The sequence below is a fragment of the Cebus imitator genome, unplaced genomic scaffold (assembly GCF_001604975.1).
Source record: "Cebus imitator isolate Cc_AM_T3 unplaced genomic scaffold, Cebus_imitator-1.0 Scaffold7, whole genome shotgun sequence".
In the NCBI taxonomy this organism is placed as follows: Eukaryota; Metazoa; Chordata; class Mammalia; order Primates; family Cebidae; genus Cebus; species Cebus imitator.
In genome coordinates, this window is record NW_016107322.1 from 14,229,667 (window position 1) to 14,244,160 (window position 14,494).

The following is a 14,494-nucleotide window of genomic DNA, read 5'->3' on the forward strand; positions in this document are numbered from 1 at the left end:
AAAAAAAAACTGGACAAATGCAACATAAAAATAGACAAATGGGATTTAATTAAATAGCTTCTGTAAAACAAAAGAAATAAGAGTAAACAGACAACCTATAGAATGGGAGAAAATATTCATAAATTATGCGTCTGACAAAGGACTAGTATCCAGAGCTTACAATAAACTGAAAGAACTTGACAAGCTCCATTAAAGAAACTTTAATGGAGAAACTTGTAAATCCAGAGCTTACAAGAAACTAAAAGAACAAAACAGCTCTGTTAAAAACCGCGCAAAGGACATGAACAGATATTTCTCAAAAAAAATATAAGTGGCCAAAAGCACATGAAAAAATGCTCAAAAATCACTACTCAGAGAAATGCTAATTAAAACCACAATAAGATATTATCTTGCACCCATCAGAATGGCCATTACTAAAAAGTCCAAAAAACAACAGATGTTGGCATGGATATGGAGAAAGGGAACACTTATACAATATTGCTGGGAATGTAAATTAGTTCAACATCTATGGAAACAGTATGAAGATTTCTCAAATAACTAAAATTAGAAATACCATTCAATCCTGCAATCCCGCTACAGGTTATCTACCCAAAGGAAAAGAAATCATTATATTATAAAGACACCTAAACAGAAAAGACACCTGCATTTCTGTGTTCATTACTGCACCACTCACAAAAGCAAAATCATGGAGCCAACCCGAGTGCCCATCAACAGTTAACTGGATAAATAAAATTTGGTACTTACACACCATGGAATACTATGCAGCCATAAAAAATAATTAAATCATTTTCTTTGTAGCAACATTGGAGCCTAGAGGCCATTATCCTCAGTGAACTAACTCAAAGCAGACAATCAGATACCACATGTTCTCACTTATAAGTGGAATCTAACAGTGGATACAAATGAACATAAAGATGGAAATAATGAACACTGGAGACTCCAAAAGGGAGGACTCTCATGGGAAGGTGGCAAGGGTTGAAAAACTACCTATCAGATATAATGTTCGCTATTTGGGTAATGGGTATGCTAGAAGCCCAATCCTCACCAGTACACCATATGTTGATATAACAAACATGCACATGTACATGAATATAGAATTTTTAAAAAATTAAGCAGGCAAGCAAATTCCTCGTATCTCTGAAGAACTCAAATGGAGAGCCACTGAAACTTTTTATACCAAAAAAAAAATTGGGTAAAAAAATAATTTTCCATTTTCATATACTTTAGATGATTGTTATAAGACAAAAATTATAACTTCTGGCTAAGGACCAGTTTGCTGGGCTACAGCCCAGTGGTTTAGTAATTTGGTAGTTAGGTTTCTCTGGTATTAACCAAATCAATTTGTTTGCTGGGCTGAAGCCAGTTGTTTAGTAATTTGGTAGTTAGGCTTCTTTGTTATTAACCAAATCAATTTGCATACCATACAGTTCACCCACTTAAAGTTATGTTCACTGGCTTTTAGTGTAGTCATAGAACTGTACATCCATCGCCACAGTCAATTTTAGAATATTTTCATTGCCTCAGAAAGAAACACTGAACCCCCTTAGCTATCATTTCCCAATTCTCCTGTCTCCCCAAACTCTAGGCAAGCACAAGTCTACTTTAAGTCTCTATAGATTTCCTTATTCTGGGCAGTTTATATAAATGAAATCATAATATATGGTTTTTTTGTAATGATTTCTTTCAATTAGCACAATGTTTTCAAGGTTGACTTACATTGTGGTATGTATCAGTACTTCATTTCTTTTTATTGCCAAGTAATACTTCATCATAGAGATTTACCACATTTTGTTTAGCCATTCATCAGTTAATTGGCAGTGGTGTTTTTGCCATTTTTTTACTGTTATGAATAATGCTGTTATGAGCAGTCATGTGCAAGTCTTTTTGAAGACATATGTTTTTATTTCTCTTGGATATGTACCTAGGAGCAGAATTGGAGGTTCATATGGTGACTCTATGTTTAACCATTTGAAGAACTGCCAAACTGTTTTCCAAAGTGTCTGTACCAGTTTTCATTCCCACCACCAGTATGTAAGAGTCCAGTTTCCAATCCTCACCAACACTTGTAATTATCTATCTTTTTTTATTATACTCATCCTCATGTGTGTGATGTGGTATTTCATTGTAATTTTGATTTGCAGTTCCCTGATGGCTAGTTATGTTGAGCATTTTTTCATATGCTTATTGGCAATTTGTATATCTTCTTTGGAAGACCATATGCATATCATTTGCCCATTTTAATTGGGCAATTTGCCTTTATTATTGAGTTGTAATTTTTTTATAATAGATACAAATCACTTGTCAGATACATGATTTGCAAAAAAAGTTTTCCCATTCTGTGGGTTGTCTTTTCACTTTCTTAATGAGGTCTTTTGAAGCGTGGAAATTTTAAATCTTGACAGTCTCTAGATTTTTTTCTTTTGTTGCTTGTACTTTTTATGTCATATCTATTAAGAAGAATCCACTGCCTCACCCAAGATGACAAGATTATGCCTGTGTTTCCTTCTAAGATTCTTATAGTTTTTAGCTGTTACTTTTAGGTCTTTGAGTTAATTTTTGTATATGGTCTGAGTAGGGGTACAACTTTCTTCTTTAGTATGTGGCTATCCAATTATCTCAGCATCATTTATTTGTTGATAAATGATTAACTTGATTGTCAGGCAGATGTTTACTATGTAGCTCAAAGTGGTAAGTGTCAACACTGTGTTCAAAAGGTGTAGTTTGAAGTGTATGGGTATACTCTTGCTGAGTTCCATAGTAAATTCTTACATTTTTCTTAATGACACCATTCCAGCAGAGCCCCTTAAAGGTTTGTTTGTTTTCATGGTTGTGCATTTAGGGTTGGTGGTATTGATGTGGAAAGAGTGGGTTTGTTAATTCACATAAAACCCTCATTTATAGAATGTATAGTTTGTGCCAGGCATTATACCAGGATATGGGAAGGCAAAAAATATGCTTGCTATAGAGTAGAGTTTCAGTAAATAATTGTTGAAGGGAGAAAATGTGGGAAGAAGATATAGCCCTTGTTCTCTAGAAAAGTTCAGAAACATAAATATAATGTGAAATTCCACTACTGACGCATCATATATGAAGTGAGTTAGGAACACAGGGAGTTGAATAAGTAATTAATCCATATATTTAAAATGACTTGAAGTGGAAATCACCCTGAAGATTATTGGTTTTTTGCTGCCGTTTTGTGTTATTATTGAAATGTGAAAGAAAAAATAAATTACTGGCATTTGGTTCTCATATTCAATTATGACCTCTATTCATTTACTCTTTGGCATAATAGGTTTTTTGACTTACAATACTGAATATAAATGCAGAGGAGACAGCATAGTGTCAAAGATCCATTGGCAGTAATAGCAAAAACAGAAATTACTTGTACACCACCCTAATAATTTATCTCTAGTATTCATGTTATACTTCCTCATAAAGGGCTAGTTGTAAATAGACAACAGTTTTTAAAATTTAATTACTCTTTATTCCATTTTAGAACTTCTTCCATATTCCTCCTCATTTTTTCCCATTTGGGAGACACAGAAATAGATACTACCTCATATTTGTTTGTTTCTTAGATCAAGTAAAATTCTTATTTAGTTTTTGAGGCTACTTGACACTAGTTAAGTGGTACAATATCAAGTAGCTCATTTCCAAAAGATTAATGCAATTAATTAATTGGGTACTTTTTGCCTAAATGTATAGTTTATCATTTCTTTAAAAGGTTACCTTTTAAAAATTTCCACTTCACAGTGGTATCCACTATTTATGAGGTCATCTAGTTATAAACATCAAGTACAACAGAAAATATATGCCATATAATTGTTTTCTGTGAGGCAAAGAATTACAGTTATCTATGTCACAGAAACAACAGTGAAATGTGTTGGTGCTAAGATAAGCATAAGCTCAACCTGTCCTGATAAGTTTGTACTACTATATATCTGCAAAAGAATCAATAGTTTCATTCTATTTTGATGTATTTCACATTGTTGTTATAAATAAGAAAATCTGAGTTTTCATTGCCTGAGAACAGATTCTTTAAAAGATCAGTGAATTCGTTTTGAAGTTATTATTGGCCCTTTGTTTGGTTACACTTTTGAGCAAAAGAAAGAGACCAGTGTATTGTGAATGAGTTAATATCTAAATCTATTAAGTCCTTGGTTATATTGGCTCTTCGTAAGACCTTTTATTACTTAACTTAGAATGAATGCTGTGAATCCTACATGTATGGTTCATGTAATGTTTATTTCCTTGCATATCCACAGTAAATCTTTGGTGGACACATTTCTGATATGTGGGAATATCAGAAACAGAAGGGACCTAAGAGACTGTGTAGTCCAAACTGTCTCATTTTGTGGGTAAGGAAATGGAGGCCCAGAGAAGTCTGAATTGTGTTGGGTTGCACATCTCATTAATGATAGAGTAAGCCTGAGTACGAATAGAACCTGAAATGAAAATAAACTACCTGCTGGTAGTTTGATTGCATTCTCTTCAATATAAATCAAGCTGGATGAGGTGCTACACTCAGCATTAGACCCCTTATACATCTGACAATTTTATAACTCAGAAATACAGTCTATTCACTATTATACAAATGATCTTCTACAGTAGATTTCCATGAAAAACTCCCATTTCAAAAGCACTTTTTCAGGAGAAAATTTGTCACCCTTCTTTGATTATCCATTCTCATGCTTAACACCTATCATTCCCAGAAATATTTCCTTACATCAGAAAGTTTCTTGAGGTTCATAAATCCCTAAGGAATTCATTTTATGGGAGTTCTGAACCTCTGAAGTTGCATGCAAAATTTAGTTCACAACTTTTATAGATTTCTCAACAAACCACTATCCAAGGTCAACCTGGGTTTTCATTCTGTATTTCTCCCCATTTCTTTTTGCCTCATCATCCTTGGAAGATGGTTTCTTTCCCTCATATTATAGCTCTGCATTAATTTCAAGATTATTACTGTTTCTAAATAAAGAAACTTGGATCATTTTATCCTTTTTCATAGGCTCTTTTTCTTCATATTTTAAATCATTTTATACTGTCTTTTGAACGCTTTACAAATTCTTCATAAACCTGAAAGCCAAGGAACTCAGAATTAGAAAGTATGTACTAATGAAGATCTAGTTTAGAATCTTGGATCTGCTGACAGTGATGTCAGAAGGTTAGAGAAAGCAGAGGTAAAGCTCCTGAATGGCAGACCTTCAAGGTCAAAGCAGACAGAGGGTGTAAGGGACTCACATAAAGCTTATAAGAGGGGGTACATTTAACAGTTCAAAGTAGTAAATTGGGCCTGTATTGGGAATCAAGATAAAGAGTAAGGATCATTCGAGGCTTAAAGGTGAAACAGAACCCTGCAAAAAATCTGGAACATAGCTTGATGGATATGAACAAACTGCCACTTTTCTTTGTAAAATCAAACCAGTCTTTCAGTGTTGAGACTCTTCACATGAGGAAGTGCTGCTGTACCTTGCAAAACAAATGCTTATCTCCCAGTTTTCCTTTCTCCTTGTAACCTTTGCAGTCACACTAGCCTAAGGATGTTAGATTCCTGAGGGTTATGTTCCTAAGATGTGTGAGTAATGGAAACAGTGAGATGGGGTGTGCACACTATAATATATAAACTAGGTTATTGAAATGCAGTGTTGGAAAGGGTTAGACTTTTCTGGGAATCTGATGACAACTCTGGGCTATTTCTTTAGAAGGAGGACATCAAATATACATCAAGCAAAAAATTTGTATATGTAAACTGGCCTGAAATTGACATGTGATTAATAACTCCCGATTGAGATGTTTGATATTGTCTATTTTTAGCCCATTTGTTTACTGTTATTTTACATAATTATTTCAGCTGTTGTCTCAGCTGTGCTAAGGAGATTTGGGCCAATAGCTTTCACATGTGAGCCAAAAGATGAATGAGTGGAATAGCAACACTGAGGCCAGAGCATTGGTAATACTGAGACCAGAGCAGACAAACACTGAGGCCAGAGCAGACAATAATTTGGAAGAGATCCCTAGGGGCATGGTGAATTTGTGGGATAAGAATGGTGCTACTATTCCTATGCTAGAAAGCTACAAGCAGTTCCTTTATGAATCATATAATAGGATACCGGCACTGAGCTAGCTAGTTAGTTTTACATAGCTCCCATTGGAGCAACATCCAGTTCCCAACCATGCCTGGCCTAGAGGTAGTGTAGTGGGTAAGACCTCTGGTGAGGATACAGGGTAAGAGAGAGAAAGGGTGAGAAGAATGGCTTTGATGATACAGCCTGAACTTAGCTCATGGCTGTTTGTGACTGTATGGTTAATTTTACTCATCTGCCTCTAGTGGCTGTATCTGGATGCATTAAATATATGACTAAATTTAGAGAGTAATTATTTGGATATTTCCAGTTGAGTGAACCCCCTTTACTGCAATTTTAGGTCATTGGAACAGAGTACCTGAATTATCCTGTTTCTTATATTTTTATACCACCTAGAAAAGATTTTTTTTCTTTAAAGTTACAGTTTTTAAAAAGTCTATTTGGAAGAAGGGATTTCCAAGTGTGTAAATATTTATGTAAAACTCTCTTCTCTGTGCTTTTGCTTTAACTGTTTTTCCCTCTACTTGTCTTTCCTTGAAGCCAAATTTGCCTGTGAAATACAGTATTATCCACCGTGATGACATTTTGAAATATAAATGAGATAGTCCATGTCCAGCCTTTAGCATAGAGCTGGACACATAATGGTTGTGATGGTGTTTCTTCCACATATTCTGGTAAACATTTAACCTCTTTATTCTCTGACCACAAAAAACATATTGTTTTTACCGCTTTTTGACTCTTATTGTCCTGCTTTTTTTTTTTTATACTACCTTGGATGTTATAGTTTTATCTCCGTAATGAAATTGTAGGCTCCCTGACAGGCAAAAATAGGCAATACAAAACTTGTTAAATTGGATTGAAAAAAATCTAAATTGTCTTGCCTTACAAGCCACGTGGTCTTCATTTTGGTTTGTTTCATCAACAGAAAATGAAAACACTAGCAGAAAGGAGGAGGAGCGCTCCGTCTCTTATCCTGGATAAAGCCCTACAAAAACGGCCTACTACCAGGTAAGCGCAAAGCTTTGTATTACATATTTGGTATGTGCTTGGAACTTTATATTAGATAAAGAGTTTTTCAGATCACATATTCTTTAATGTGTAGAAATTGTTTGTTATCACCACCAGAATTCTGCTTAAGAGTAGAAAATACAACTTTTGTTCTGAGGTTAATAGGGCCCATTCTTTATAGGAATCATAAAGCCTGTGAGAGCTGGTGTATATGTTCAGTGGCTTTAAAACTGATTCAAAAGTGAATTTCACCACAAAAAGTATACAAATTTGCAAGTTCCACATCTTATCAAAGTTTACTTATAAATAGAAATCAAAATACTGAAAAATGGATGTTTTGTTTTACACAAAACTTTGTGTATTTTTAAGCAACACAAAGTGATTCCTGTACATAGATAAGGCAGTTTTTCTTACCAGTTTTAGATTTGAAGGAAGACAACCCTATTAAGACTATTTTTTTTAATGGAATATTGACTTATTTTAGGCATTATTGGTTAAGTTAGTGAAATTCAAAGTGGAAAAATAAGCTAAATATCTGTTAACAGAGTCATTTCACCGATGGAGGCTAATTACTATTTCAGTGGACTTTGAAATAGACATTTTTCCCCCCCAGAACAGGAGCGAAAGCTTTTTAAAAAGATTTAGAACAGGAAGGAAGGGAAGGAAAGTACAACTTGAAAATGGGCCAGGCAGTTGACTTGAGAAAACAAGAGTGCAGCTTGACTAGGGGTTTTCATATGATGGCGTACTTGTGGGATCTCATTGGGAAGCTGCTCATCAGTTTCAGGTGTTTTCCATCTATTAGGAGACTGCCTTTCCCTGGCACCAGCTGTGACCAATTATTACTTTAGAGAAATGGTTAACAACCACCTGACCATCAACTGATGGTCATCCAACGCTCCTGGTGTGTGTTGCAGGGAGGCCTCTCCTGCCCTGCTCATACCTGACTAGCTACCTGCTGTAACATTTCAATAGATATTTTAAGAATCTTTCATAATGTGTTGAAATTGAATAACTATTCATTAATTTATTCATTAATTTTTAAATGGCATTTTAACTCATAAGAGTTTTTATGTTCAAAGGAATGTTATGATTTTTCTCTAAGCTATGAATCCTTTTAGGTCAAGTGAAGGCTTCACCAACTTTATTTAAAGGGATGATATATCTATAATTATGACATTTCTTCAAATTGTGCTAATTTAATATAAAATCTATATGAAAGTATGGAAGTTTTTCAGTATTAAAAATAGGTTATATATCCAAATCCCAACAAGTGAAATGTATCAAAATACTCCTGTCACTTTCTTTCAAGCACTTAACAAGTTCTCAGCCTCAGTGGTTTTTTTCACCTAACCCCAGAAGACATACACTTTAGTCGTTGGGTTGATCAGGAAACATAAACGTCTTTTAATAGATGCCTAATCAAAATTTAACTAGGAAGCCATTCTTCCAAATAAAAATACAGTAATATATTTCAATGTCATATATAAATGACTTTTGTATTGTTTGCGTCAGTGTATCTTTGCTTTAGTGTGGATAAAAGAGATGGTTATATTTTCACAGTTTAACACTGATTATCTAGAAACCTCAAGGCAGAGTATTTTTTTAGGGAAGGTGGATAGAGGAAACAGAATTAGTATATCTGTCTTTAATTCTCTACTATAGATGTAAACATAAATTTATTGTCAGTTTTTTTAACAAATACACAGTTTTAGATAAAATTTTTTATTGGAATTTGTGGGTATGAAATGTGCTAAGATTTTCTGGTTAAAAGTAGTCCTTCTATCATAGAAGCTTTAGCTTGAGATCAGGGACCAGTGATCATCTTCCCCCACTCTTACCCCAGGGTGAGAATCTGTAATAAGTATACATGCAGATACTGAAAGTTCATGTAGACCAGTGGTTTGCAGTGCAGGGGAGGTGATACTAACCTCTAGGGAACACTTTGGAATTTTGTGGAACATTTATGTTTGCTTAGTGATTTAGCGGCAGCAGCCCAGGATGCAAGGCCTCATGTAAAGCATAGAACATCCTGCATAGAGAAGAATTGTGGGTTCCTGCGTAGCTTTTGAAAGTCCTCTGTAGGGCATATGTGTGAAGGGGGAGAAAAACCTGTATATAATTATCTATGCCTGTAACCTAACTATATTGTATATAAGCACAAAGTATTTTTATACATATCAGTAAACACTAAATTTTTCAGAAATGTAGCTACCTTGTACATCAAGAGCTAATTCTACTTTGTATTTTTTGGAACCATTTCTAAAACCCAATGGGCTATGTTTCATTTTTCTGTACTCGTTACATGAAATGGTTTCTTATCTGACTTCTCTTAAATTTTAATATATCTATTGTAACTAGTTGTAAGCATTTGACTACTGAATTGTCTTTAGTATAATCATGCCTGAGCATGTACTTATTGAAACACATACTTTATTATGAACTACTTTCATTTTTTTATGTTACTGTTACAGTATTTTATTATTTATGACTTTTAAAAAATACCTCTGAATTTCATTTTAGGATATAAAAAGGAATTTGAACATATGTGTGTATATATATATATATATATATGACTTCAGTGTAACAAAGGGTCATTAGGTTTAATAGAATCAAGAACTGCTGATACAGATGAAGTGCTATGCTAGGGAAAATGCTAACACTTATCTGACTCACTGAAAAATGCCAATTCTTATTGTTTTAAGTTGAGAACCAATATAATAATATACAACAATGCCTTTCCCCCACACTGCCTCCCTATCACTTCTTCAAGAATTGGTGCTTACCTTCAATTCAGTTCCCCCAAATTCTTAGCTTAGTAGTAGCAAAATAGGATGAATTTTGTGTCCAAATATCTATAAGAAAAAAAAAATTTGTTTGGCTGGACATTGTGGCACATACCTATAACCCAAGCCCTTTGGGATGCCAAGGTGGGAGGATCACTTGAGCTTAGGCAACATAGCAAGACCCTGTCTCTGTAAAATTAAATAAAATTAAATTAGCAACAAAAAAGAAGTTGTCCCAGCTACTTGGAAGGCTGAGGTGGGAGGATCACTTAAGCCCAGGAGTTGGAAGCTGCAGAGAGTTATGATCATGCCACTGCACTCAGATCCTGTCTCAAAAAAATGTGTGTGTGTGTGTGTGTGTGTGTGTGTGTGTGTTAATCCTCAGTTAATTTCCTGGAAGTTTCTCTAGGGCAGTAATTAGGGTGCTAGGGAATGGGACTTTCATGTCTCTCATAATCTTATAAAGATGAGATTATGCTTTTATTTTGTGTAGCTCGTGGTGCTTGTACTCTGAAGGTGTGCAAAATATTTGTAAGCAATACAGTCTCAGCATTGGAAAGAACCTGAAAGGGTCCTCTAGTTTAGTAATTTCTAAGCTTTTCTAATGCAGTATTCTATAGTAGGATCCGGACATCGGCATATTTTTCAAATCCATAGTTAATTCTGTGCACTCTTTTTAAAAATTACAGTAGGAACACTTAACATGAGGGCTATCATCTTTATAGATTTTTAAGTACACAATATAATAGTGTTGTCTATAGGATTCTAATGAATGCTTGGTAAAGGATCACTGACATGATATAAAAGAATGATTTTGTGTTTATTTGCTTATTTAAAAGAAATACTGAGAATTTTAAGGAAGTATTTACAATTGTCAAAAGTAACACATATTTCTTATAAAAGAAAACAATATGGACATGTATAAAGCAAAAAGTAAAGTCCCTACTCCATCCCCAGGGGTAACCACTATTAATCATTTGTATATTCTTTTAAATTCTTGTCTATTCAGAAGTGATTCTGAGTTTTGTTTTCCCTCATGTTTAAATTCTCACTTAAACATAGAAGTATTAATTCTTTTCAAGTCTTGCAGTTTTTTTAAAAAAACTTGGAGATCAAATCCTGTTATAATAAACATTCAAGAAAGTCTTTGAATGTTATCTACTTTATAATGTATGTTTCTGAAAAGTTATATAAATCAGATTTTATGAATTATTAATGAACTTGCTATTTTAAATACTATAGTTAAAACTTAAATAAATTTTATACTATAAAACTGAATAGCAGTATTCAATTATGTACTTCTACCTTTTTCCAAATTTTTGCAAATAGAATTTTGCTTTTCTATCCATTAAACTCCAGAAATATGAGAAATTTCTGAAGTCTAAGATTATAACACATCTATTTTAAGTACTACTTTATACAGCAAAGTTCTGATGCCCTTGTCCCCAAATAATTTCTATCTCTTGAATTATAACATGGGAACTAGACTGCTAAAGATTTGTGGGCAGTGTTTTATTTATTGACATTTTATATTTTTTCAATTACATCCATATTTGATTTTGGCATTGCTGTAGAACCTTACTATTTTTACTGTTGTCCCATAGTTGTTACTTAGTAATTAATCACTTGTAGATGATAAAGCTTGTATCTAAATCTGCAGGAAATTTGAAAGAATCCTTTTTAAAAAATAATGAACAAGAGCTGGATTTAAAGAGGAAGAAAGATTTAGATTAACTGATGAGTTAACTGTATTTATGTGTAATACCTTATCTCCAGTGTTCTTTGGTGAACCCATAGAGTACATAAGGAGAGGTAGTTCACAGATTTTAACATTTTTTAAAATGTGGCACCATTCAGATCTGCTGGAGGTGGTTTCTCTAAGTAATTATTATATTAGGAAATGTGACAGATATCTTTCATACTAAGAAGGTTAGAGGTTTGCTAAGGTGAGTGGTTGCCTGGCTGCTCTCAACTACTTTAACTCTGACACAATAGTGTTCAGTTCTGTGTTTAAAGATGAGCTGACATTGTGTCATACTCATCCTTGTGTTAAGGTAAGATTCTGAGCACGTGTTAAAGGGCTTAGTTTTCTTAAAAATAAAATGAAAGTGTTGAAATATATTATTTTTTAAACTTCTTCCCATTTTTTTGGTCACAGAATTATTTGTTGAATACAACAAAAGATTTCCCTGAAAACTGTGTATTTTCCAATATGATCTTAATTTCATTGTTTAATATAATTTTTCAGTGATAAAAGCCTCGACTTCATTTTTTAAATTCTAGATTCAGGGGGTACATGTGCAGGTTTCTTACATGGGTATATTGCTAGGGTTTGAGCTTCTATTGAACCCATCACACAAACAGTGAACATAGTACCCAGTAGTAGCTTTTCAAGCCTTGCCCCCCACTTTCCTCCCTTCTTTTGGAGTCCCCAGTGTCATTTGTTTTCATGTTTCTGTCCATGTGTTCCCATTGTTTAACTCCCACTTCTGCGTGAGAACATACAGTATTGAGTTTTCTGTTTCTGTGTTAATTTACTTAGAATTATGGCCTCTAGCTGCATACCTGTTGTTGCAAAGGACACGATTTCATCCTTCATCCTTTTTTATGTCTGCATAGTATTCCATAGTGTGTATATATAGCACATTTTCTTTATCTAGTCCACTGTTGATGGACACTTAGGTTGATTCCATGATTTTGCTATTATAAATAATGCTGCAATAAACATAAGAGTGCAGGTGTTTTTTTGATAAAACTGTTTTTTCCTTTGTTTAGATATCCAGTAATGGAATTGCTGGGATGAATGGTATTTCTGCTTTTAGTTCTTTGAAAATTTGCCATACTATTTTTCATAGAGGTTGAACTAATTTACATTTTTCAGAAAAATATCACTCAGGTGCTAAGAAATTAAATGTTAATATGTACCAAGAATATAATATCTAGATAATCAATATGAAAATTGTTTTAATTTACCCAGCTGTATTTTTTCTATTTTTAAGAAAAAAATTTGAATAGTTTCTGAATACTATTATTTTAAAGGTTCACTAATATGATAAAAATAAACCTGTTAGCAGATAAACAAAAGCAAAAACAAAAGACTTCTGTATACTCTGAATTGTTTGCAGTTTTCTAAACGCATCATATTCTCTAGCCTTCTCTCAAATGTCACTTCCTTCAAGAACCCCTCTAACTCTTCATAAATAATATTCATGCTGCTATAACACACTTGATATCTTTTTATATATGAATATTGGACATTTATTGTTCACAGTTCTGAAGGTAGCAAGTCCAAGGTCAAGGCACTGGCAGGTTTCATGACTGGTGAAGGCTGACCAGATATGGTATCTCTTACTGTGTCCTCACATGATGGAAGGGGCAAACAGCTCCCTTTTATTTCTTTTATAAGGGAGCTAATTCTCTTCATAAAGGCTCTGTCCTCATGACTTAATCACCTGCAAAAGGCCTCCTCACCTCTTAATATCATCAGATTGGTAACTAAGTTGCAACATATGAACTTGGGAGGGAATTGTATAGCCAAAAATCTATAAAGGTGATAGCTGTCATTCAGATCATAGCAACCAGTTACTCCAAGCCTCAGTTTCCTCCTCTGCAAAATAGGAGTCATAATGGTACCTTTTTAAAAAAAATTGGCACATAATAATTGTACATATTTATGGGGCACAGTGTGGTAACCACCCTTATATATCTTTTAATCATTGAACTCAATCACACCACATTGGAATCTCCTTATATACATGTTTTCTTTAGTGTCCTAGCACACATTTATTAATAAAATAATACCTTGTACGTACTTGCTGTTCAGTTATTATTTTTTGGATGAATTAGTGAATAAATTCATGTCTCCATTTGCAAACCAAAAGAGGAATAAGTTAGCACAGTAGTTTCTGACTTTCCAGAGTTCCTTTAAGTAGACAATGTATAAGACACTTTATGTTTTCATTAGTGTTTGTGAAAGTCTTGATAGGTGAAAATGGAGAGTTCTTTTAACAAAATGATTCTTAGTTATTTTTAGGAAGTAATTTCATGCAGCAAAACACAAGAGCTCATGTATATGGTCTAGAAATCTCATCTATATTGGCATTCTTATGCTGCTTCTTCGTTGTTTAGGAATGAATTCAAGTCATACAAACTTTTCCTTCAGAAATGTATTGTTTTGATATGGTGAGCAGCCCACCTTGTAGAAATTGCACAAAAATTTATCCACTTTTGTTTTGGGTAACAACCTGTTACCACTTTTAAGTTGATACTCACCTATCTCCAGCTCCACCTCCAAGTTAATTTATTGTGTTTGGGCTGTTTGCGAGACTTTATGTTTACTTTTTAAATCTCTACTGAGAGGAGAGAAAGACAACATGAGGGAAGAATTTTGGTACAGGAGAAAGTGCTTGGTCTTTGGTTGCATTTAAATGCTGGCACTTCATCCTGATTATCTGTGTGACCTTGGATAAATTAGTTAATCTCTGAGTCTCAGTGTTTTCCTCTATAAAATATGGGTCACAATGCTTATATCATAGAACATAAAATGAGGAAATAAGTAAAAATGCTTAGAGTATTAACTTAGTTATTATTAGTTCCTGTCTTCTCTTCCTTTAT

At 33.8% G+C, this 14,494-nt stretch overlaps 1 protein-coding gene across 3 annotated transcripts in view; it reads left to right on the plus strand.

Annotated features, from left to right (window-relative positions):
* The window catches only part of ARHGAP20 (Rho GTPase activating protein 20), a 132,013-nt gene that overhangs the window by 11,989 nt on the left and 105,530 nt on the right, over positions 1-14,494 (plus strand). For all 3 annotated transcript variants that reach the window (XM_017540030.2, XM_017540038.2, XM_017540042.2), the window contains exon 2: positions 7,012-7,094. In XM_017540030.2, the coding sequence (XP_017395519.1) occupies positions 7,012-7,094 (83 nt within the window). The remainder of the gene's footprint in view (positions 1-7,011; positions 7,095-14,494) is intronic.